General features: G+C 39.8%; 2 protein-coding genes and 1 pseudogene across 5 annotated transcripts in view; 2 read left to right on the top strand and 1 right to left on the bottom strand.

The window, feature by feature from the left end:
- LOC146482232 (UBX domain-containing protein 11-like) overlaps positions 1-1,161 on the bottom strand; it is a 15,801-nt gene extending 14,640 nt beyond the window's left edge. For all 4 annotated transcript variants that reach the window (XM_085107518.1, XM_085107519.1, XM_085107520.1 and 1 more), the window contains exons 1-2: positions 967-1,161; positions 392-432 (exon numbers count right to left, since the gene is read on the bottom strand). In XM_085107518.1, the coding sequence (XP_084963644.1) occupies positions 392-432; positions 967-1,022 (97 nt within the window). In that variant the 5' untranslated portion in view covers positions 1,023-1,161. The remainder of the gene's footprint in view (positions 1-391; positions 433-966) is intronic.
- Positions 1,162-1,200: 39 nt separating this feature from the next.
- On the top strand, positions 1,201-25,325 carry LOC146482230 (uncharacterized). The gene is made up of 20 exons (XM_085107508.1): positions 1,201-1,509; positions 3,927-4,092; positions 4,414-4,883; positions 5,581-5,764; positions 6,436-6,760; positions 7,540-7,723; positions 8,297-8,404; positions 8,840-8,928; positions 13,796-13,942; positions 14,633-14,744; positions 14,860-14,996; positions 15,412-15,527; positions 17,953-18,206; positions 18,536-18,838; positions 19,477-19,619; positions 20,164-20,371; positions 21,349-21,513; positions 23,127-23,195; positions 23,941-24,114; positions 24,247-25,325. Exons 1-20 carry the CDS (start codon positions 1,306-1,308, stop codon positions 24,424-24,426), a joined length of 3,738 nt encoding a protein of 1,245 aa, XP_084963634.1. The 5' UTR covers positions 1,201-1,305; the 3' UTR covers positions 24,427-25,325.
- On the top strand, positions 10,835-11,909 carry LOC146482231 (BTB/POZ domain-containing protein 6 pseudogene; annotated as a pseudogene).
- Positions 25,326-25,826: the final 501 nt, after the last annotated feature.

Genomic DNA, 25,826 nt, shown 5'->3' with positions numbered 1-25,826 from the left:
AACAGTGAATAATTCCAAAATTGTGGGTTTTAACTGTTGTTTTCCATCTACTCGTGATTGGTTCAATCAGCTTTGGTTAAAATTCACTGTTCTTGTCCTGCAATCTGATTGGCCAGTTTCCTTTAAGTGACCCCAGTAACAGTAGTCGCACTGTAAAAGTTCACCACCTTCAATAATCCTCAGATACTGTGACCGTGTGCAACTGCTTGTAAAAATATCATGACTCTTCCTGTTCTTTACATACTACAGACTGACAACTTTATAATGAATCTTCAGTTGTCTGACATGAAAATTAATTTCCTTGGAATGTTACATGAACTGATTAAAGCAACCACTTCTGTACCTGATATTTTAGGCAGCCGTACATGTCGGTTATAAAAAATTAATTTACCTGGACTATGTACTGGATTCCTAAAAGGAACTTGTGCCTGCCTGAAATTAGTAGAAATGACCAATTAAGCTTCCATTTTAAAGCAATGCTAGGGTTCTGTTCTTCAGAAAAAGCCCTTCCTTGGGGAAATATTGGACATTTTCTGTAAAGTATAATTGATTTTTTTTTTAACTATATGGTTGTTCTGAATCTGCAGCTGACTAAACTGCACCAATAAGAATTTTTGTGAAAGTGGGCAGTGGTTGGACTAGACCAGCCACCATCCGCTTTGGAATGAGGTGAAGTTTGTTTATCGAGACTCAAAAAATATACCATCACATTCATTTCACTGCGCATGTAAAAAATTAAGCTTAAGCTTATGTCAAATCCTAGCAGTACGTACTAGTACGTTTGTCACATGAACCGGCACGAGTCTCCTGTAGCTCAGTGGCACAGCATCCGAACTAGTGATCTGAAGGTCTTAGGTTCGACTCCTAATAGGAGCACTCGCATTTCGATCGCTTTCCCGAGTATGCCTGTGTCACTCACTGAATAATAAATCATTCTCAAGGATTTTTGTGTTTACATGTCGTTACCTTGGATCCAACGGGCTTCTTTTCCCTTTCTTCAGACTAGAAATGGGGGAGCTCATTTTCGTTTCTTTCCTATATTCTTCTCAGTACATTTTGTTTCATTCCAGTTTGGCTTTAGCAGCATTTTACAGGATATTCTATTGGAGACAGACTCAAAACACTTCCAAAATGTCCGCCAAACCCGAAGAAAGCCAAGAGAACTAGTTACCAGTCTCTCTTGGTTGGAATCTTCGAGTACTTGTAAACATGATGACTGCGTGAGTCACCGGTGAAAAAAGATGTAAGCTGAAGCGCCTCAAATCGGCTGTGTAATTGAAAAGGAAAAATTTTTAAAAGCCTTATATGGCATCTAAAAAGGACTTGGGAGCAGGCAGTGTTCTACTGACGCCATTGCTTGGTTTGAAGTCGAGGAAAAGTGACAAGGATGGTTCGTCCGCGCTCCATTCCTCGCTGCCATCAGTGACCTATCTTCCTTCCAGATCCTCCAAAAATCTGCTGGGATTGGAGAGAGAGAGCGTCGAAAATGCTACAGTATCAATACATCAGGTAATTCAATCAATACAAAATCAAGTGATTCTAAAATCTACCGCGGTATTTGACTTCCAGACTTTTGCTTAATTACGGCTGGCCATTTTGTGTTCGCCTCGAAGCTCTTTCAACTTCACAGTATTAAAAATCGAGAAATGAGCATTTCATGATAACGCCTCCAGGAGTTTTGCAAGTTGGTTTCCCTGTTGAAAACAATTAGTACTAGTTCCTAAAGGGCAGGGTGATAACATGATTATTTGTTTAATTTGTTGTTTGGATAAGCAGTCACACGCGCCGGCTTGCATTGTATCATTTTAACAAGCCCACACTGAGCTTTAATACTAAAAACAGTTATGCAGAATTCTACATGAAAAGGCGTGCGTACTTTAAAAAAAAAAAGACTAATTTTATATTATCGAGGTGCTTAGTTTTCTCAACGTTCTTGGTTTTCAAATCAGTTATAGAATTTTTAAGTCAAGGTTAATATTATGATACAACTTGTTTGCGTTTATTTATAAGTCACTTGGGTCCAGTGATACACCATAAGAACTTATATATTTTAGGAAAAAAAAAATGATGAATTTCAATTAAGTGACACGTAAACAATACTAGTACTGCTGATACTGGTAATTAATATTGGTATCTTCTTGAAGTTTTCTTCCTGTAAGTCATTGGCTGGAGGTGATATCCTGCTATGTTGATAAGATAAGAGAAAATTAATTTAAATATATTCTTTCTTTTTTTTTTGGAACACCTGCCGGAGGAACTGTATTTTTGTTCACCTGTCGGAGGAACCTACAACCAGACCTAATTAAAGCATAAATTCATGTTTGATCCTCTCTTGTGGCACTCACTGAAATGAACTTCACGTTGCATTTCTTGCAGAATGGTTTACCAAGTGGGCTCATGGCTGAATAATAATATTATATAATGGGAGCCTGATAGCCTGGAGCACCCAATGACTTGCCCTGAGTGCCTATCTTCTCAGCTTTTAGCCTTGTGGGCTCCTTTAAATTTCTGCATCAAGCAGCAGCCTTGAGGTTTTTAGCCAGGAAATGAAAACTGGGTGTCCTAGAGCCCTGTGCCCTGTAACATTTTTAAAGAATAAGGAAAATTTCACTGATTTATTATTTTATTTTGTTTTTTTATTTATTTATTTTTTTTTTCCATCTACATGATGACCGGACACCCTGCTGGCTGAAACCTTCTTCAATACTGAGCGAAACTAAAATTAGCATATCTCAGTGACCGACTATTGCGTAACGCGCAATCTGATTGGCCAGACAGGTGCCGTCTATCGATCAATAGATGGCAGTTTGTCAGAGCGCGCGCGATTTAGCATGCATCATTGCACAAATATATCAAAATTTATGAAATAAAAATATTTTTTTGCTGCATAGATCAATCACTGAGGTATGCTAAAACAATTAGACGGCTCGCTCTCAGTTTCTATCGCCTTTGATAGTTGGCTCGGGGCTTCGCCCCTCACCAACTATCAGCCGATAGAAACCTCGAACTTGCCGTCTAATTGTGAAATAGCTCTATCTTGATTGCAGGTTAAATTGTATACAGCTGTTTTGAAAAAAGTTGTCCAATAAAAAAAACGTAAGAGCGTACTCGACAATGCCCAAAGGTGGTCTGGGAAATACCCAATAAATTTCAATAAGAGCTCAAAATCCATAATGTCTCAACTGTAGAGCGAAGACTTTAGATGGCGGGCAATATTTATTCTGAGGTTTAATTGAAATTTATTGGGCATTTTCCAGACTACCTGTCAGCATTGTCGCATACACTTTTATGCTTTTTTTGGACAGCCTTTGCCGAATTGCAGCTGTATATAATAGTTACCGATTATTTTCAACCGCCAATTACTGAAGCTTGCTTGATCACTGTCTCTGAATCTGCGAGTAATTTATGTGGAACAAACAGTCAGCTGCTGTAGGCCATTAGACACACAGTAAGGGAGACTCCTGCTCCCAGGGGGGGTGGGGGGCACTTGATCCATGTTTGGGTATAGGGGTGCTACGGGGGATTTGAAACCCTGATGCTGTTTAGGACAAAAATAATCTTAAATTTTAATTAGCCAACCCTGTGTGGGACAACACCCTCTACACTGTATTTTAAGACTCTATTTAGACCCTGTAAACAATAGTGCTACTGCTGTAACATCTACAGTAGTCCTGAAAATGATCTAAAGTTAAGTGATGACCTGCGAAATATATATAGATGAATGTCTCTGATTTCAGATTGCTAATTAACACTCAAGGGTAACCTTGCAGAAATACCCTGTCTAGGATGGTTCCGGACCCTGATTACAGTTGTAGGACAGACTCGCTTGAAATTATATTAAGTTACCCCATTTAGGGTAGAGGCACGAAAACCATACCTATTCAGTGGCACATCTCAAAATATTTTTTTGTTTTGTTTTGGAACAGGCAGCAAGAGATGGAAAACGTGAACTTGTTGAAAGAAGACTGGAAAAATTGGGCAAAGGAAACAAAAAAATAAACAAGCGAGATCAGGATAACACAACGGCACTACATTATGCCGTGCGCTACAACCATCTCCACCTAGTTAAGTTGCTTCTGGAATACGGCGCAGGTAAGATTGCACTGCATAAACTGAAATCTTGAGTACACTGACAGGTTTGGAATTTGAATACTACACTCCAGTCATACATACATGTACAGTGGTACTGTAATGGTTATTTGTCCTGCACCATGTGACCCCACCTCCCAGTTCTCTGGTTTTTCTCCCTCCACAAAGAAACAGTACTTCCAACATCTAATTTGACTCGTGAGCACCACCCTAATGCACCTCATGTTAGCTTGCTGCTACCCTCTCTAAACATTGTTAAAAGCTTGCTTGTTAAGCTGGTTGTTTTTATACTGTACCATAATCCTTTCGTTGTTGCTGTATTAGACATCGAAGCAAAAGGAGAAGACGATGCCACACCCCTGCACTACGCTGCTAGATTCCGTCCAGTGCCAAGAACTCTCAGTGGTTCGGCACGGCCAACACCTCAAGTTACACCCAGTCCCAGCATAGAAAACTTGACTGATGGTGGTCTGACTCTAAAGAAGGATCAAGACAAGAAGAAAGAAGGATCGGGAAGCTTTGGCAAGGGATCAAAGAGTCGTTTACTTGGCACTGCCCTTGGAAATAAACTGTTTAACAAGGATTTTCTTTCTGTGGAAAAAAGGAGCTCTAATTCCTTTGTTCTTAGAGATCAGCTATCTGGCTCGGAGACTATGATTCTGTATTTGCTGTCGCAGAAAGCAAACGTAAATGCTCGTGACAGTTATGGTTCCACTCCACTGCATTATGCAGTTGCCAAAGGAAACCCTGATGCTGTTAATGAACTTTTGACTCATCCAGGAATTGATATCGAGGTAATAAATCCATGAGTTTAATAATAGCTGAGAGGTGGCATACCTTGCATGTATGGTTGGGTATTTTTAGCTGTTTGAATATCATTAGTGCCACACAACAAGGACTAAAAACATGACAGTCAAGTTAAGATGCTTACATGTACATGTATATAAGATGAACATATAGCCATATTAACATACAACTTCCTGGTGTACGTTGGAACAGGGAGCCCTTGATAATCTCTACTTGAATCGATCAAGACAGAAATTTGCTTTTCAGAGCAACATTTTGTCAGCTCTTAAAGGGTGAAGCCAGGAACAAGTGCCCCCATGATATCTAGAACAGAATAATAATACGAAACTGCCCTGAACTTGTTTTATTGGTGCAAAAGTGTTTACTAAGCTCCGAAGAATGTCCAACCTTTATCTACATCAAAGTTTCTCTGCTCCACACCTTGTACATGTACATCTACATACTTTTTGACAGTACATGTACAGTATATACCAATAATTCAAAATGGCTGAGTCTGTTTGAGTAAGGACTAAATCACTTTGAAAGACTTTACGAATATGACAGGAGGGGTTCCTGTGGAAGGTGTAAGTTACAGTTGTTGGTTTCAACTTCATTGATTCAATATGATTTCAATTTTCCTGTAGTTATAGCTTTTTTCCAACAAATGATTGTGGCTTGTTGACATGTACATGGTGCATCTTTTAGGCTAAGGATAAAACTCAGATGACACCGTTGCACGTAGCATCAAGCCAGGGTTCTCTCTCTGTCGCTAAATGCCTCATTAATGCTGGAGCAAACTTAAGAAGTTTGGATGAAGAGCAGATGACACCTTTGCATTTTGCTTGCATGGAGGGAAGTCTTGAAGTTGCCATGCTCCTGTTTGAAACAGGTATTAATGTTTGGTTGTTTCAACGGAGTTGATAACTAAAAGTAAATTGGCCACCGTAAAGAGCGCTCTCACGAAGGGCTAACGTTCCAAACGTCAGCACTCGAATCTCTTTATGGTGGCCAATTTACCTTTAGTTATCAACTCTGTTGATAAACCAAACATTCGTTTCTACTCCTCACCGATGCAGCACCGCGTAGTTCCTTTAGAACCTATTTCCCTTACACAGTAAGTAGTTGAATTTAACTCGCCCAATTTATAAAGGATATTCTGTTCAGCATCAAAACCTTTCCAAATATATGGATGCAAAATTTTGAATGAACTATACTGCAACATTGTTGGACGATGGTTGTTCAGGAAGGGTTTTTATTTAAAGAGTGTTGCTGGCCATATTAATTGGCCACTTAAAATGGATTAAGTTGTGCAATGATTTTAACCTTTTTTGGGAAAAATATTGTGTCAATACCTTTACTTTCATGTTGTTAGAATAATTTTAAAACGCTGTTAGCACGAAATCAACCGAATTCTTGATCCGTTTACAAATCCGGTAATTTATGTCAAGAGCAAAAAGGGTTTTGGGATTTTTTAAAATGAGACCAAACACCCTATCGATGAAACTGCTCGTTTGATGCAACATCACCTGCAGGTTTAACATTTATTTTGTGCCTGCAAAGGTGAGGAACAAGGTGGATGGTCTACCGTATCCAAGATGGTAACAGACCAAGATCGTGAGGAGCAAACGCCTCTTCACCTTGCAGTCGAAGATGGTGATATTAAACTGGCCAAGCTTTGCTTGGATAAAGGAGCAAACGTCAATGCGCACAAGATGAACATGAGCACTCCACTGCATCTGGCGGCAACTGGAGGCGACTTGGAAATCGTCAAGATGTTAATTGAACATGACGCAAACATAGAAGCCAAGAATGCTTCTCAGGAGACGCCGTTACACAGAGCGGCACAGTTTAATAGGGTAGACATTGTGGAATTTCTCCTGAACAGGTACATTGTCAATCATTGGTAGCAAGGTTGGCCCAATGTAGGAGCACTTACCTTACAGGCCAATGTTTTTCTGGGCCGTCTGAGCATCGGCTTTATCTTAGGTGTCCGAGGGGAATGTAAGTTGAGTTTTGGCGAGACGCCCAGAACAGCATTTCTCTCTGCAAACCTGAGATTCAAAATTTGCACAATTTCAGTAATAATGTGAGGCGAAGACTTTGGAAATCCTTCAGTGCAGGCCCAGAATTAAGAGTATAGGACATGAATTTCTCAATACACACTTTTCTGAGGACGCTGAAACTTCTTTGGCCTAATGCAAAGAAAGTAAGACTCCAACTGAAAATGGCTCAGCAAAATATACAGATTGTGAAGTGTAAGGAACAGCAAGAGCCATTAACCCTGGGTCAGTAAAACCTTGACTATCCAATCCTTAAGTTTTGAAAACCGTTTTGTTCGTCGTATCCTTTCTCCGATTTTTTTCCTGGTTCTCCAGTGTTCCTTGTTGTACAAAAACCGGCATCTTTAGATTTCAAGTTAATCAGGAATCCAAGGGCCATGCTGAGGTTTAACAGTCAGAAAACTGCAGAGGTTATTGCAGTAACCCGTTCATAACGCAGTCAGTCGACTTGACTGGCTCTCTTCTATGATCCTTACAACAAAATGTTATCCACCAAAAATTCCTGTTTCGGTGAACGGTTTCTTATCAACGTTTGACCAAAATCATTACTCAGGAGACTTTTCCAAGTGAAGAGCTTCTTTAATTTTCCTTTCAATGTTCTCAGGGGTGCTTTCATCGAGTGTCGTGATAAAGACAAGGACACGCCTTTACTGATTGCAGCAAGCAAAAATCACCTGGAGACAGTCAAGAGTCTTTTAGCGCATGGTGCAGACATTGGTGCAAAAGATATCGACGATGCGACACCCATATATCGCGCAGCATCTGAAGGCTGCATTGAGGTTCTTCAGGTAGGGAATTTTATAGCCTTTAATCTTATTACATTCCAGGCGCAGTGTAGCCCTGATCTTAGCCTACAGAACAGGCGTAACTTTTTGCGTTTTTCAAGCGAGCGGAGGCAAGTACGAGTCACGCGCTCCTCCCGTCACGCGTAACTCGCGCTTCGCGCTCACCTCGTGCTGCCTCCGCCTTCCTGAAAAATACCAAAAAAAAAAAAAAAAAATAATAATAATAATAATAATAATAATAATAATAATAATAATAATAATAATAACGCCTGTCCTACAGGCTACCCTGATCTTTATATTCATAAGCAAATTCCAGTTATGCCTTTTTTTTCCTTTGGAGCATTCACACATAGTTATTAATTGTAAAACTAGGTTTGGGTTAGTACCAATGTAAGGGTTGCGTGCAAAATGGATGGAAGACACTAATATTCTCTCCGAACCCTAACCCATTAACTGGCTCACGCTCACGCGGATAGTTTTGCCTTCTCACTCAAAAAATACGCTCGTGGTCCCTGTTTTGCAGGATCTGGTGGATAAAGGTGAAGTTATTTCTTATTTATTTTTGTCACCTTTCAGTTTCTTCTACAAGATCGCAAAGGCAAGGCACTAGTCGAGGAATATGACAAGTATGAGAACACCCCACTGCATGTCGCTGCCAAGAAAGGATTTGTTAGAATTGTCCAAGTAAGTTTTATTTAAAACTTGCTACACAACCTTGTGTATTGGTATGTGTTTGTATGTTACTGCGGGAAGTGAACGATTTGGGGATTTGGGAGAGGGAGGAAGACTCCCAATTTGACAAAGAAAATGAATGAACAGACGAAAATGGGCCAGACTTATAAAACGAAATTGTGGCAGTGCGACAGATTATTTTCATCGGGCCAATTTTCATTCCCACCGCCCCGCCTCCCCCCCCCCCCCCCCCCATCCCCCGCTACACCAACCCGGCAGTGAACCAGCGGAAAAATAAATCGGCGGACAATTGTATTGACAATTGTATTACTAATGTAACTCCATCAAGGCTGAACCTACTAATCGCGCAGGTACTGAATCGATACTTGTTAATTACCTTGTACTATTAAAGCGCTTCCCTTGATGAATTTTGTTCATTTTTGTTAGCTTCTTCTCGTCAACGGTTGTTGCATTGACAGCAAGAATGACGGATCCTTAACGCCACTCCACTTAGCAGCCAAATTTGGACGGATAAGGTAATAGAGACCTCTTGAGTACGACTTTCAAATCTTAAAGCAGTCACGTCCCTGACCAGAACTGTTGCTTTCTCCTGCTGTTTACCAATAACAGATAAGGAGACTGACTTGTAATAATCAAAGATTAGGGACTGCGTTCGATATTCTCGATTCCAGGCTCTCTGTCCTTTGCCAAGTTGGTGATGATGTCATCCGCCCCTGCAAGATCTGCGGGGGGTGCCAGAAACGTGTCCCAAAAAAACCTCGTTCCCAGGGCTTCCCTAGGCCCTGGGAACGAGGTTGAAGATCCATTCGTCCATTGTCCCATTGAATCTCGACTCCAAGCTCTATTAGGAGTGCGTTCTTTCTACGTCGAACGCAAAGACAGGATTGGTGGGGCAAGTGATTATGTAAAGGATGCGAACTGAATTTGGAAAGTCCATCGACGTTTTGCACCGTTCCTGAATGTACTTGAATTTGTTCAACAAGTCAGTGATCAATACCCTCCATTTATGCAAGCATTTTTAGAAGTGTCAGGGGGTATTTAAGCATTCCCGTTGTTTTGTTTTACATAATAAATATGCTTGAATCTCGGGGGTAATTGCCGTCAGGAACGAACGGCGATCAAATGGGAGAAGGTCGTTTCTAACTACGACACTCGCTGATATACAATGTAATGGGAAGAAAGGAGGCGACAGTAGGAACAAGGTCATCTAAATACTGCATTCGCTGATTTACAGGAGATTGCTGATCATGAGAGATTTGGTTTTATGGAGAGATTCCGTTTTGGTAAAAAATCTTAGGAGCACGCGTTTGTGTTTGACTGGAGAGCGAGCGTCAAAACAGGATAGGGTATAGAAATCAGCTAGTTTGGGTCTAGAATAGGGTATCATCCAGAAACATTTGGTCTGGGAAAAGTCCCCGGGAATAAAAATTAAGACTCAAGTCTAGAATAGGGTGGGGTTTTTTGGTGTGTTGTCTAGAAGAGGGTGGCAAAATGCGGCAGAACGTGGTCTGGCATACGGTAAGGGTTTCAGAGACCGAGCGGCACACTCCTACCCTTAAGTCCACTGAGACCCCCCCCCCCCCCCCCCCGGGTCAATGCACAGGCAGTGAATAATATGTGCAGCTATTTATTTAGAGGCACGTCTTGGTATAAGGTGCAGTCAAACCTCTCTATTACGGACACCAAGGAGACAGAAATAAGTGTCCGCATTAAAGAGGTGTCCGTTTTAGAGAAGTAGGCTTTTTATGGATTTCGGTCTCTCAGGGACCAAGTGAACTAGAGGTGTCCGTAAGGAGAGGTTCCACTGTACGTAGAGTACGAATAGACGTTCTTAAAGTCCGCCACGGTTTTTACGAAGGCTCGTCTCTCATGTTTCGTGCCTCAAGAAGTCGGTTTGTGGCAAGTCTAGAGAACGAAAACAACCTGAAGAAACATAGTCAAATGTCTAAGAGGTTTCTTGTTTTGAAGGGACATTTGTTATCACCCTTCGTGCAGACTACAAGAGGTAATCGGAGACGCCTGTCTAAAGGCTAGATGAATTCAGTTCAAATACGTCGCTTTTTATATAGGAATCAAAAAACTGATAAAAGCAAAGATTCATTTTATGAGAACATGTTAGATAAATAAAAACGACTTGTCATACAAATGGTTTGTTTTTGAACTTCAAAAGAGAAGCATAATTAACTTTAGTGCAAAATCCATTCGACGTTTGAAATGCAAGCACAAGGATTCGCTGTGCTGGTTCACGTGTTTCTTAGAGTTTGGTATAATATTCCACTTTGTGATTTTCCTTTCAATTCACTTGCCAAAATTATAAGTGTCACGCTATTCAGCGTTGGTGAAGCGGAACAAAGGCATTGATTGGCTGACGAAATTGAGCCTTCGATAGCAGAATTCAAACAAGCTCAACAACGAGAACGAAATCGAAAGCTGGTCTATCAAACAAGCAACCAAACAGCAACAAATCATTTCACCTCGCGTTCATATCAATGATGTCTCTGTTCGGTGCAAACAGGGAAGATTTTTGGCAAACGACATCCAGAAGCACTATCAGAGAAAGATGTGAGACTATTTTTAACCAAGAACTCTTGAGTGATATAAAGTTTGTCGTTCGAGACTCTCAGGGCGGAAGTGAAAGCAAGACCATTCCAGCTCACAAGTTTGTGTTGGCGATCAGTAGTCCAGTGTTTTATGCCATGTTTTACGGTGAACTGGCGGAGACAAAAGATTCTGTCGAGATCTCTGATTGTGAGTACGAGAGCCTGTTGGAGTTGTTTCGTTTCATTTACAGCGATGAGGCGAACTTGACACCGGACAATGTAATGCAGTTGATGTATTTGGCGAAGAAATACATGTTGCCTTCTCTGGCCGACAAATGCTCCGCTTACCTGGAAGAGAACTTGAACGGGTCAAACGTGTTAACTGTTTTGCCAGACGTACAGAAATACTCGTACGAAGAGAAAGATTTGTTGGATCGCTGCTGGAAGGTGATCGAGGAAGAAACGGAGGAAGCTTTGAGATCAGATGGTTTCGTGGCAATCGACAGATCTGTGCTGGAAGAAATGGTTGAGAAAGATTCGTTGACTGTGAACGAAGTGGAGTTATTCAAAGCTGTTGATTGCTGGGCTGAAAAGGAATGCGAAAAGCAAGGCCTTGTAGCAGAAGGCTCTGTGAAAAGAAGGATCCTTGGAGAACGGATCGTGAAGGGAATTCGTTTTCCTGTGATGGAACAAGAGGAGTTTGCCGATGTTGTTCTTGACTGTGGTATACTTACCAGCCAAGAGTGCTTTAACATAGTGAAGTATTTTTGCTCTGTATTAAAGATTCCAGTTGGATTTCCAGAAGCCAAAAGAACAGGGATTCTTCCGGAGCGAGTGTCTAGGTTTAAATCGGTAGTGTGTAACGAAGCTTGGCACCATTCTTCCGAGTTCTATGATACGATAGTCTTTTCTGTAAACAAAGACATAAAACTGCACGCAGTGCGTCTTTTTGGTAGCAAAAACGGGAAATATTCAGTGAAACTAAGTGTAAGAAATGTCTTCGATTTAGTTCTTACTAATATAGAAGAAGGCAATATTTTATCTAGAGACGTACTGGGTACTAAAATAGGAAATTATCAAGGTTTTGACGTTGTCTTTAAACCTCCAATTGTCTTAAAGGGAAATACTAGGTACTCGTTTGAAGCGGACATAAAAGGTCCTCCCACTTGGTATGGAGAAAATGGACAGGCGAACGTAGAGCATTCTGGGGTCATATTTTTTTTTTCTAATAAACATAGTGAATACACTTGTGTTCAAACAGGACAGTTTGCAGAATGGTTGTTTACACTCGTCTGAATGCCAGAATTTCCAGTTCAAAAGATATTTTGAAGAAGCTGACATGGGAACTGAATCTCAAGCACCTAATAACAGTTATATGTTTATTTCCTTAATTCTGGATTAAATTATATGTTTTAAGATAGACTTAATTGTAAACTAAATGTTATTGGCACATTATTGAAGTACAACTTTAATTATTGTTGTCGGAGCATTTGCTAAAGCAGCATTTCTCTGAGCATCAGCAAGCGTGAAGGAATAGTTAGAATATTGGAAAACAGGAGAATGAAAATGAAACAAAGTAGATGAAAGAATTTATTTAGTTTCCCACTATTGCAGTCATTGCAGATCAAGCATGCTTTAGCTTTGGATTTAGTTATTGTGCGACACGGATAGCCTCCCGGTCCCCTCGCAAGTGCTCTTTTGGCTTGTCACGTAATCTTCTTGGGAGGCAAGATTGCGTGACGAGCCAAAAGAGCGTCTGGGAGGGAGGCTACTGGACGGAACACTAAGATAAGATAAAAATAAGATACTTTATTTAACGTGAGATTTACGCTTAGCTTAATCAGGTAGTTTACAGGTAATCCACGGCCAAGTATATACTAAAAATTGGAAACTAAAAAATTAACAACAACTCATGGTACACTTGTCATCTAAATCAGTTGTTAGTCTTTATAGCCCCCCCTGCTGTAATTCCAACGTGTTCAAAATATGATTGTTTAATAAAATACTTTTTTTGTAGTGCTGTTTTATGTAATTGGTTTATTTAGTTAAAACTACTCATAAACTCGTAACAGTGTAAGCAGTCCCAGCTTGTTAAGTTTGCTCTTGTTCCTGCAAGATTCCTGTCGTTTCGACAAAGTGATAGTGTGGTGTCGCGAACTAACGAAATCCTAGTATCTTGGGTTCGAACTATGGGTTTCACTTATGTTTGTTTCTTGTCTTGCCGGATGCGCAGAAATACAGTTAAACAGTTAATCGGGACAAATGTCTTAATTTTGAGCTTGTCAAAGGTTAATGTGTGGGTTCTTGTGTTTGCCCTTGTGCCTTCACCACTTGCGGCTAGATTTCTGGGATGCTAGAAATGTTGTGCAGCCTATGCAGAACTGGGTAAATGAAGGAACGAACGAATGTATGAATGAATGGATTGATTAATTAATTAGTTAATTAATTAATCAATTAACTTTATTTTAGTGTTAGAGCGGTTTCCAATTGAGTGTCGTAAAACCAAAACCAAAGTAGTTACTTTGGCCAATCGCAATAGCTGAAACTCAACGAGCCAATCAGAATTCGAATACATGTAACTAGTGTCAAGCGCGGGAAAACGCGTGCGGAGCAAACACGATTGGTTTTGGTTTGGATTCCCATTGGTTGAGAAAGTGGTATGAGTTTTGTTAACCAATCGCGCGGTAATGCAAAACCAAAGCAAACTTGAAATTACTTTCGACACTCAATTGAAAACTGCTCTAAAAAGGATTTAACATTTCTGCTAATTAAGTTAAGAAGTACTAAGTACTAATTATTAAATAACACAAACAATTGGTTCAATGTTGTGCTCCCTGTGTAGGACTGTGTGCGCGCTTCTGAAGAGAGACATGTCGATAATAAACGATGAAGATGATGCCTCCAACACGCCGCTCCACCTGGCAGCGTTGTATGGAAATGATAAAGTTGCCAAGGAGCTGTTGGAGCGAGGGGCTGCTATTGATGCCAGGTCAGTTAAAAATTGTGGAGTTAAACCTTTTTACTTCAAGATTATTTTTATACATGATAACTGACTTATCATGTACAAAATACTCTTGAAGGAAAAAGGTTTAAGTCCACGTAATTTTAATTTTTAAAATATGGAGAACAAACAAACAAACAGCCTCAGACTCAAAAAGTTGAACCACATTGTGCTCAATGAAATGAACATTCCCACTGTAAAGATCGGCTCAGTAGCTTTTATTTCAATTGTTCCACTTTAGGCGTTTATCCGCAGACTCAAAAGGCAGACAACCCTTGTACGGCATAGTAAACAGTACCGTAGGAAAGAACCGTTCAGTCGCTTTCATTTGCATGTCAACTTTTAGAATTCCATCCACAAACTCAAAAGGTAGAATCTCCTTGTACAGCGTAATAAGCAGGACCACTGGAAAGAACTGCTCAGTTGCTTTCTTTTGAATGGGCACACTTTAGGATTTCATCCGCAGCTTCAAAAGGAAGACAACCATTGTACGGCATAATAAAAAGTGCCACAGGAAAGTACTGCTCAGTAGGTTTCATTTGAGTGATCACATTTTAGGATTTCATCCGCAAACTCAAAAGATAGACCTCCCTTGTGCAGCATAGTAAATAGCTTATGGAAAATACCACTGAGTAGATTTTATATGAATAATAACTAATGATTTTTATTAATGCACAGGAATGCCAACCTGTGGACACCGCTTGATTGTGCAGCAGCCAAGGGCTGGGTTGAGGCAGCTACTATTCTGTTAGATGCTGACTGTCCGGTGGACCCCACTGATAAGGCTAAGGTGAGAGGAGGGTGATAGTTAAATATATGGCTTGTTGAGATGATCTCTAATTACGAAACAACTGGTTGATCTGTTAAATATCACGGGTGCTAAGGGTCTCGCTCTTCTTTTTCAGACCACCCCTCTTCACCTGGCCGCACGTGAAGGTCACGTGGAGATGGTGAAACTGCTGTTGTCCAGGAAGGCAAACATTACACTGACTGACAGCTCAGGACGGAACTGTCTGGACATGGCTATCGACAATAACCACAAGTAAGATATACTCAGTTTCTCATCAGTTTGTCTTTAGATCTGTTTAATATAAGTTGGCGTAACACTCACGGACATGTATGGACGAAACTACCAGCCTGGGCATGGCTATTGAAAATAGCCAGAAGTACGTGTTTTTACATGGAAATAATGTTAGTATGTATATTTAAAAACAAAACTCTTCGGTTCGTAGCAATCAAATGATCGCCAGAAACGTTCAAATAACTATCGTTCAGTCTTAATAAATTTTCGAAAAGTCTTATACCAACTCTACTCGTCTTCAGCTTGTTCAAGTTGTGTTCCTGTATGTTTTGCTTTCGATTCAAGCCTTTCTTTTTACAAGAATGAGATGGAAAATGTCAAAAACCTTAATCTGTTCCATAAGGATCAACTGTGACGACCTTTTCTCTCTCACCAGGGAAGTAGCACTTGTTATTATTCAGCATAATGACTGGAGACAAGCCATGCGCAATAAGACCAAAGAAGGCAACACTATTAACACACCAATGAGAAAATTGATCAAGAAACTTCCTGGTGAGTTGTCTGCTCTCAGTTTAATCGCGGATAACTGTTATACCATCATATTTGTTTCACTGCGCACATGCCACACATTGACATTCCAATCTTAGCAGTATGCAGGTTGTTTGTCCCATGAACCTAGTTTAATGGCCTTAGCTCCCACGAGTCTCCTGTAGTTCAGTGGTAGAGCATCGGAACTAGTAATCGGAAGGTCTTAGGTTCGACTCCTGATAGGAGCACTCGGATTTCCTTTTTCCGAGTATGCCTGTGTAACATTGAATAATTAACAATTATTCCATGAGCGTGCGTTGGATATGAGATGGTAAATAGCCAACGAGGCGCAAAGCGCCGAGTTGGCTATAACCAATCTCATATCCAACAAGCGCGAATGGAATAATTGTTTTATTAAATTCTCCCCGTTTGGATATTGATGTTGAAGTAAAAGAATTTTTTTTTAAGTCAATATTTATTTCAAATTAAAACGACCAGATGTTGAGGCAACTTCCGAATAAAGCGCGCGAAACTTAATGATCACATGACACGCGCAGCTCATTGCGAACGGAGTTGAATGAAAAATCTAAAGCGAAGAAGATCGGACACAGTCGGACATCTCAAATTCAAGAAACGTTCAAGTGTACGAGTGACAACCTTTCTGAGACAAGCATTCAAGTGCTTTTGAAGTTCCAGCTAATCGAGAAGCGTAATAGTTGTGCACATTTGAGCAAACGTTTTGCTGTGTGGTGCCGAGCGAAGGAAGGAATCAAGGACGGCTTTTTTTATGCTGAACTTAATTCCTCGCAGACGTTTTAAAACACTTAGGGCAAGCCGAGTCCAAGTGTCGAGGTACAACCTCAGTGAGACAAGCATTCAGTGCAAGTTTTTAAACTTCGAGCTTATCGAGAAGTGTAAGAGCTGTGCACATTTGTGCAAATGTTTTGCTGAGTGGTGCCGAGCGAAGGAAACGAACATTATGGCCGCCGCTCGTACGGATTTCATGGATAAACTTTTGTAAATGGAGTCCTTGTAAATGCATAGAAACAGAAAGGCAGGCATTAAGCTCTTCTTGAGAAATTTTGTCGATCGGTTTTAACCTCTTACCGCCAGGATTTGCAAGCCATCCTGAAATTTTTCAAGGTAACCGGTTGGTATTGTTGATGTTGTTGTTATGTGATCTAAATCGTAAAATCGTGCAATTTTTTCTCATTTTAAAGGAAACTTCGGAGATACGCACCATTAAATAATGTCATGCCGAACTTAGTGGCTTTTATTGTTGTCATTGTATGGTATTTCTTTTCTTTTCTTTTTTTTCTGGATTTTTGCGAAGAAACTTTCCCTTTCCCGCCGAAAAAAGTTTTTAACTTAGCGACACCTGGGGCAATCGTTTTCCATATAAGGTCAAACTACGGTATATGAGCTGATAACCGGAATTTAGTGAACCAATCAGAACGCTAGAAATGCAATATCCGAGGCTGAGAATTTAATAATATACAGTATCATTCTAGTATAATCTTTGTTGCTGTGTTAAGAGCAAGTATTTCTACCACATGGTGCAGGACAAGCTGGTGGGCGAGCTCCAAATCCGTGACAAAGTGTTGCACTCCAGCGCTCAACATTCGGGTTACCATGCATCTCTTAGAGTAGCTTGCAGGATCGGCTGTAAGAACAATAGCGGAACGTAGGACTCGGAAAAAAATAAAACTACCGTCCAGGGTGCGTGATATACAGATCCAACGACACAAGAGGTTTCAAAGAGCTCCGTGCTATCTGCAGCATTCACCTTACTAGGTGTGATTGACTTTGTTGATTCTTTCCCGAGAAAACTGCCTTCTAAAACAGTTTACTACTGAATCTGTGTAACTGTATTTATTAAAAAAATGGGTCATTGTATAATGCAATTCCAGGAATTTGATTGGCTTAGAGACCATGATATATGAGCCATTATGCCATGCCCAAGAAATAGCGACCATTAAATTGTTTTCTGGTTGTTCTTGCAAAGCGAAATTCGCAAGATCTAGGATTGCATTGTACACTTTTATATTGTTATGTAGTTAGGTGTCCACAGTTAGCGTGCATTCCAGTACGCCAGGTGTTAGACATTACTGAAGTTTTAACTTACTTACCTGCTGGTCCGCGCTCTTGTGCTAGCCGCTTAGTTCTTATATAATTCTATCACTTCGGAACGTTTTGTTCAACAGCTCTGGTTTTAATGGTCCCGGGTCCACACCAAAAAAGTACAGTTCAGTAGGTGTCATTTCAACGGTCACACCTTAGGATTTCGTCCATAGATTGAAAGGTTAAACCACCTTTTATGGAATAAACAGTGCCATCATAAAGTACATCGCAATAGCTTTCAAATGGAGGAGATTTGATCTACACACTCCTTTGAAAATTTGACTGTACGATCAGAGTAAATTTTCTCGTTTTTCCGCTCTTGTTGTAGAGGTCGCAGAGAAAGTATTCAACCGATGTGTGAAAACAAATGGGTACCCTGTGGACCATCCACAGTACGCCATCACTCTTAGCTACGAGTTCCTTGATGACGTCAGTCTTGAGTGGGCAGGTTTCGTGACGTCAGAGGCAGCTGAGCACGAGGAGACTGGGTTGGATGCTGTGATGTACAAAATTAAATCAGCGTTACCAGAGAATGCCAGCAAGCAAGTGGAAATTAAGAGTAATCATCCGTTAATGCTTATGGTAAGCGAGGTTTACATATATATATATTCCTGTACAGATTTAAATTCTTGCCACTTTTTATCGAAAAAAAAACATAAAATAAAATTCGTTCACGGAATTAAAGTTGTGGTGCGCGCACAGTTACTTCCAAGATTCTTCAACATTATTGTGAGCAGAATGCAAACAAAACAAGTGACATCTTAAACTTTAATCGGAAAACTTAGATATTCTTGGAATCGTGAACTTTTATTTTGGAATCCTTTTAAAAAGGCAGCATTTGAGGCGTTTAATTTTGGTATACGTATTTGACTCCCGGGATTTGACCGCAATTTTGTAAATGTCTCTTTCAGGTCACTAAAGAGCGCGTTAAGCTCCTTAGCCATCCACTTGTGACGTACCTTCTTCGCTACAAGTGGCGTAGCTTCGGCCGGTATGTATATTACGGCCGGCTTATCTTGTATGGAATATTCCTGTTTTTCCTGACTGGCTACGCCATGCATACGACAAAGAGCATCCCGATAACTGAATGTAAAGATCACGAGTGCACGTGCAATGTAACTTTTGGTACTGGTACCACAGGAAACCGAGTAATGTGGAGAAAGATTGGTGGACCTGTGATTCTTACCACGACGTCGATAAGTATATTTTTAGAGGTGAGTGTTCTGTCATGTCACAAGCTGTAAGGTGCGTGCGGTGTAACTGAGCTTCGGAGGGTGTGTAGAATATGAAGCTAGTCTTTTTAAGCGTTTACCAGTAACACATAAAACCTCTTACAGAGTTGTATGAGCTCTCAGACTTCGGGCATATAAAAGTATCAGCGATATTGCTAAGGGTCTTTTCCAGTTCCTTTTTTCCCCAGGCGCACGGGAACTGCTCAATACTTACGGGCCAGTTTTCTCATTTTTGCGAAGAAGTATCAACAGTCACAACCCTGAGTATCAACTTCCCATTTACATACGCCAGCCGGTGTCGAGGTGTCGACGAACTAGTTGGGAATATACGGGTTTAAAAATTGCAGGAACATAGTTTCTTAGTTCAGCACGTATCAAGGGACATAACCAAAAATTCGGGACCTACCGGGTCATTGATTAATTTTAACCTAAAGTTTTTGTCGTTAATTTAATCATGGCATCTAATAAAAGGCACAACGGTGATTGATATGAAAGTTGTTTTTAATCGTTAAACAAGCCTCTAATTCAAGTGAAAGACGAAGTGTCGTAGAAACTGATTAGGGTATACTGAGCAATATGTTCACTGCGTTACATTAACTTTTCTTCCCTCGCCATTTTAGGTTATTCAATTTTGCTACGTATGGAGGCTCTACTTGCAGTGGAACAGACTTATAGAATTGTTTGCTTACATCTTCTCTATGGTTTATATCGTGGATGATTATCAACTTAATGAAAAAAGCTTCACAATTTCAAGGGGATCAAGGTTAGATGACTGCATCTTCCGATCTTTATACTGTCGTCCCTCCGACGGAAAACTGCCTTGAATTCCTCATATTTTCACATAGGTTAAGTAGCCTTTATATGCACCGGTTAAGGCCTGCCAAAAACTAAATCAAAGAAAAGGCATTTACAACACTTATAACATTTGTAGTCGTGAATTCTAAATCCTCCATAACCAGTTTGTTTATATACAGGCGAACAAAATTGGCACGTTTTTTTTTATTCGATAGTTTCACCATCGTGAGTTTGTACGAGAGGAAGATAAGTACCTGCATATAGTAATTTGTCAGTAATGTGTAAAGTTTTGGCGTTGAATCTTTCACATATTTTCTTTCACTGAACTACATACAGGCTCTTTTATGAATGTTTAAAATTATTTTTTACAGGCCGGGGCAATTCTTTGCAAGCGGTGGCATCTAATCGCACATTCTGTGTTTTCATTTTGTCTTTCGGCACAAAGCAAAGTATAAGGCAAAATCTCCGGTGATTTATGTTCTGTGTAATAACCGTATACTTTTTTGTTTTAGGTGTTTTGTATGGCATAACAGTCTAGGTGCGACCGCGGTCTATCTGTCCTGGATCGGACTAGTTCTTGTCATGCGCAAGTTTCCCAAGCTTGGTATATATGTGGTGATGTTCACTGATATCTTCAAGACGTTTGCTCAGTTCTTTGTGGTGTGCTTCCTGTTTATCGTCGCTTTTGGTTTAGGATTTCATATTCTTTTGTACGATCAGGTAAGCTAGTGGTGTGTGTCTCTGTTACCTACATATATGACAACCAGATTTTTGAAAGTTGGTAATAGGAATCCTCAGCTGAGCTCGTCAGCCATTCTTGTCCTGCCTTTCCTAGACAGCCCGTCTACGAGCCATCACTTCACGTTTAAAATCTGTAGATCAAGTTATAATCTGTCTCGGCTATCGCCAAGGCTTTCCGCGCAAATTACAAGTTCATCAAGATACCAGTGTCCCAGAAAAAAAATAAGTATAAACGACTGTTTAAAGTTAAAACACAAACTAAACAAGATTGTTTTTGCCATTTTTGTTAGCAAAGAAGCTTGTACGCAGTGGGTCTCAAACACCATTGAGTCCGACTGAGTTTTTCAGTCCTACCTCAAGACGTTTTTTAAACTCCTTTTCTAGGGCCTAGATAGAGAGCGCAGATCACAAAAGCGACATCCATATTTTCTCATTCGATCGTTACCCCAAATCCTTGGTCACTGACTCTTGAAAAGTGCTTGAAATTCTTGTGACACCCATGCAATCTCGCTTTTTCTTGGGCAATTTTAAGCCATCAAAAAACAACTTCTGCAGACATCCATTTGTGGCCTTAATGCCATGTTAATGGGTATTACGGATGAATACGAGGAAAGTTTTGCTACCAAACAGTTGTTTTCCTTTGCTTGGCAAATAGCCAAAAGAATGGTAAAGAATTTGGTCGCTTGAATTGCAATCATTCATAGATATACATGTGCTAAGTTGGGCGGAAGGGTTCTAACTGATAAGAAGTCCTTATACTAAACAATATTTTAGTGTATACAAGGTACACAGCTGACCTCCTTTAGTGTCTCAGAAGAGGCATTGTTTGGACTCTAGTGTAAGATTTTGCTACTTGGATTGTTGATTGTTTTTGGCAAGTTCAGAAAAAGGATAGAATTGTGTTTAGCCAAAGCTATACTTACAATAGCAAACCAGTGTCGTTTTCTCATCTATAGGTTCCTTACTCCACTCCTGGTCGTGCGCTGCTTAAGACTACAATGGGAATGTTAGGAGAATATGAGTATGACACAGTGTACAATGATCATGTGGTACCTCCGGTCACGTGGTTCCTGTACGTGACATTTCTCGTCACTAACTGCATAATTATCATGAATCTGTTGGTAAGTAGTATTACAACGTGGTCTGGTTAATTGATTAATTATTAAGAAAAGTGCCTACTTTTGCTAAGGCGTGCATACGTTCTGTGCATCTTGGGATGGTACATGAAACTCTGATTTCTTCTTACTTATTTAAAGATATTTTTGCACGGTTTGCAACTATGCGGGAAGAGAAGATCTTAGCAAGTGTTATTGAAATCCAAAAAGAAAATTGGGGGTAACCAGGCATTTTCCAGCGATAATCAAGCTTTAATTTAGAAAAACAAGACGCCTAAAGGCGATTCCGTGGGATGCTTTTGTTTTTTTAGCGTAACATTGGAGTGAATTGTGAAGTTAGAGAGTAAGGCCACAAGTAGTGAGTTAGATTGGCTGTTCGATGATCGCGGTGACATTATCTGTTTCTTTGGTAGGAACTTGTATATTCCCATTGATAATGTGTGCTTGTTTATTCGAGATAACGAAAGGATTAAAGCTTCCATGAGAAACATGAGGGATTTGTCTTAACAAATATTTCCCTTTGAATTTAAAAATGTTAACAGTGGAAGACTGAAAATAAAAAAAAAACATCGACCCGAATAAACCTTGTCGTAAACACTAAGTTTATTTACATGTGCGTTTTGGTGAACAGGTAAGCTCAACATCAGCAAGAATACACAAAACGTTAAACATACACGTAGCATGATTGTCGACTCGTGGATTGAACAGCCTGAACTCTAAAAGTTTCGAATAGAGTAAAACTCCCGAGGCTTCACTATCTTCAATAACAAAACAACAAACATTTGAGCCGCGTGGAATAAGTTATTTTTGAAATGGTTCGTGTAGATGTTTTCCGTGATGTACTCCTTGATTCGTGAATACACTGATTCAGTGGATATATATCGTGTTTCAAAGGTGCTTCAAACTTCTTGTATAGACTAAGCGTTAGGCACGTAGGCCGAATGAACACGTCAATTTCAGCTGTCATGAATTGCACAAAGGTACTATCAGGAGGCACTGACCTTAAATAATTTACTCATGAGTCAATCAATTAATTGTTGAAAAAAGTGAGGAGGGATAAGTGCCCAATGAAGTCGAGGATCGTGCATTCAAAGGAAATAAAATAAAACCTTCAAAAAGCTTTTATTTATCAAAGCAATTTTTCTAAAAGCGTGTACACTGATCAGGTTTCAGATGACACTGAAGAGTGGCAAACGTTTATTTTCTTTGGGATACTCCTGTCTTGAACTTTTTTCAGCTGGAAGAAGTCAATAAGAAGCGAGATTTTGTGGTCTCAGAAAAGAGCCCAGTTAGAGCAATTAAAAACAAACGCGCCAATTATATCGTAGTGGTCTGTCATTGTGCTTAGTTCATTATTACGCAAGTAATAATCGGCTAGCATCTTTCACAAATTCAGTACGATACGATTTTGTGACCATGGATACTTCTTCGAGGGAAAAATAGTTCATGTGGTCGAGTTCTTTTGTCTGTTAGCACGCTTAACTTTGTTTAACTGAATAGAGCCTTTCAACATTCAATATTTTAAATCGCCTATTTTATCATCTAATCAAGGCGTTACGTACTGTCGAAATGTAAGTTGATTAACAAATGTTAAACCGTGTGGCTTTTCTCTGTTGTAGGTCGGTTTAGCTGTAGATGACATTAAGGGAGTGCAAGAGAAAGCAGTTCTCAAGAGACTAGCTATGCAGGTCAGTTATAACCATCTATCAAAGCACACAGGGGTGTTTTCTATTGAATCGTACCAAATGTTACCATAAAATAACGAATAGAACACCCTCTCCCATCAATCTCAGGCACTAAAATCCCTTCGGTAATGAGCTTTTTCATTTCCTCAGTTGTTGTCAATGCGCATGATGGTTAATAGTTTCCCAACTGCTAAGAGAATTATCCTGGTTTTTATATAACTTTTTTTCTTCTCACTCCAAGATAGATCTAGGCTCCATAACATGGCCCTGACTTATGATTCTGTGAGCGAAATCCCAAAGTGTGAAACTGCCTATTTCCTTTGCTGCACAATTCGGCTGCAGCTTGAACATCTTTGTATAAAATCCTGCAGTGTGACAAATCAATTCAAAGCTATGTTTAACCAGCGCTTTCTTGTGGTGCTGTTTATTATACCGGTCAACAGGGTAATCACGACTTTGATTCTGTAGATGAATTCCTAAAGTATAATCAATCACCTCAAAGCTTTTTCTCATTACTTAGTTTCTATATGATACTGTTTTTTTTTGTGTCCAGCACAGAAGTGATATTTATGATTCAGTGGTTAAGTCCTGAAACTTGACTAATTGTGTGGAAAATACGCTTCTTAATGAAAACGTCTGCTTTGTCATGTTACAAAATTTGTTTTTAATTTGTTTTTGTTTGTTAATTTACAGCAATGACTATTGCGGGAACTGAATGAGTGAACTTAGCCTTGATTTTTTTCGTTAGGTGGACCTTGCTTTAGATGTGGAAAAGGCTCTACCAGCCATGTTAAGACAGCGGTTTGCAACAACCCAAGATGTAATTCACCCAAACGCGAACAAGTACTGGACAATATGGTCATTTTGGAACCAAGGGGTCAGTCCTGCAAGAGCGATTAACGAAGCCATGAATCCTGAAAAGGTTAGTGCTCTTACACTAGTTATCATTTTAGTCAGAAGTTAGGTCGACTGCGCTCAATTGATTTGACTTGAAAAAAATCGATGTTAAGTTGTTATCACAGCTATTTATGACCGCTTTTTTTTTTCTCACTAGACTCCGATTGAGAAACTTCAAAACCACCAAGAGGTCTTAAAGGAAGAAGTGATGACGCTCAAATCGAAACTCAAAGCTGTGCTAGATCACACCACACAACTGGAAGCCATGATGAAAGCGCTCATGAAGCATCACGGGATATCTGTGGAAGCGGAGGAAGAAGGCGAAGATGATGACTAGACGCGCATAGTGAATTGTGGGTCATCATCAGCTTCCCAGAAGGCTGCTTTTATGAAGTGGCAAATGTGACTTTTGCCACCGATACAGGAACATGATGATTAGAAAAGGCAGGGGAAAAAGGAACAAGCCAGGATGGTGGGCTATTTAACAGACACGAAGCCGTATTTTCAACGATCACTTCACGCCTGGCATTAATGTATCTTGAGGAAATGGCGAACAGTACACGCACGATTAATCGCGAAGTTTAGAGGTCCAATGACTAGTTTATCGTATCAGTGAAAAAAAGACTAATTAGACGTATATATTTACTTTTGTACTCAAATTTTCAGAGACACCTTCTGTTAAAACCTTTCAAATAGTAGTCATTACCTTTTTCGTCAAAACAAATTTATTACCGCTTTTTCGTCGTGTCAAAATGATAAAAACATCTAAAATCAAAGCTATTTGTAAATTCCAATAATACATTCATTTATTTATGAATTGTATTATAACCAATCATTTATTTGAAGTTGTGTTGGGGTTGTGGAAACAGGCGATACGCCATGCTTTCAAGCGTCCGATGTGAGTGGACGGATGGTGCGTGACAAATTGTATCCTCAAAAACTTCTTCTGTTTCCATGGAGTGCTATTCAGACAGTAAGGATTATTTATTTGGGGGCAAAACAAATATATATGTTATGCCTTCGTCCAATATTTATCGGTTTGTACTCCTTCAAGTTGAGTTGCTGAATTATTGTTGATACAGGAATATTTTCTAGGATTGTATTCTATGGAAGAGAGTAAATTTTAATTGTAAAGGTTACAAATTTTATGGCAAATAGATGATATTTTATACCAAGAAGAATCAGTTAAAACTTTCTTTTGACATGCGCAGTATACTTGGAAAAAAAATTACCATTGAATTAAGACGTGGCTTTAAATCAACTCGAGGTATCTTTAAACCCATCTCGACATGGATAAGTGTAACATTTAAAAATACCAAAATGTGGCTCTGGGGTATTTTTTTTTTTTTTTATCTTAAGTGACATCTGCAAACGGTTAAGGTTTGACTTGAATCTAGAAATGCAAACGTTTAGAAAAGCTTGTTAGCCTGCGATCCGATGAATGCTCTTACGTTGCAAAAGTTTTGCGCATGACATGGAAGAAACAACGCAATACAGAGCGATCCATTTGCCTTCTTTTGTATGTCAAACGGCTATTGACTATAGTAATAGCTATCAGGAACCAAATACAAGAAGTGTACAACTCCTATAGACTCGTGTAATAATTCAGTCTCGCACGTTAGTCTCACTAACCAGTCTAAAGCTTTGCATAATTCTCATGTGAACTAGAATTTAAATTTTCGCGGGAAATAGTATTCCGATGCGTATCTAAAAATAGACCAATCTGTGCTCAGTAAG

The sequence above is a fragment of the Pavona decussata genome, unplaced genomic scaffold (genome assembly GCF_977016875.1).
Source record: "Pavona decussata unplaced genomic scaffold, jaPavDecu1.1 SCAFFOLD_47, whole genome shotgun sequence".
Classification (NCBI taxonomy): Eukaryota; Metazoa; Cnidaria; class Anthozoa; order Scleractinia; family Agariciidae; genus Pavona; species Pavona decussata.
This window is presented reverse-complemented; position numbering and strand designations above follow the sequence as displayed.

Bases quoted from the DNA above. Each gene is read 5' to 3' on its own strand.
- LOC146482230 (XM_085107508.1), top strand. From the start codon at position 1,306: ATGGCATCTAAAAAGGACTTGGGAGCAGGCAGTGTTCTACTGACGCCA. The intron at 7,724-8,296 runs GTAGGGAATTTT...GTCACCTTTCAG, and splicing joins GCTGCATTGAGGTTCTTCAG to TTTCTTCTACAAGATCGCAA. The intron at 8,929-13,795 runs GTAATAGAGACC...CTCCCTGTGTAG, and splicing joins GCCAAATTTGGACGGATAAG to GACTGTGTGCGCGCTTCTGA.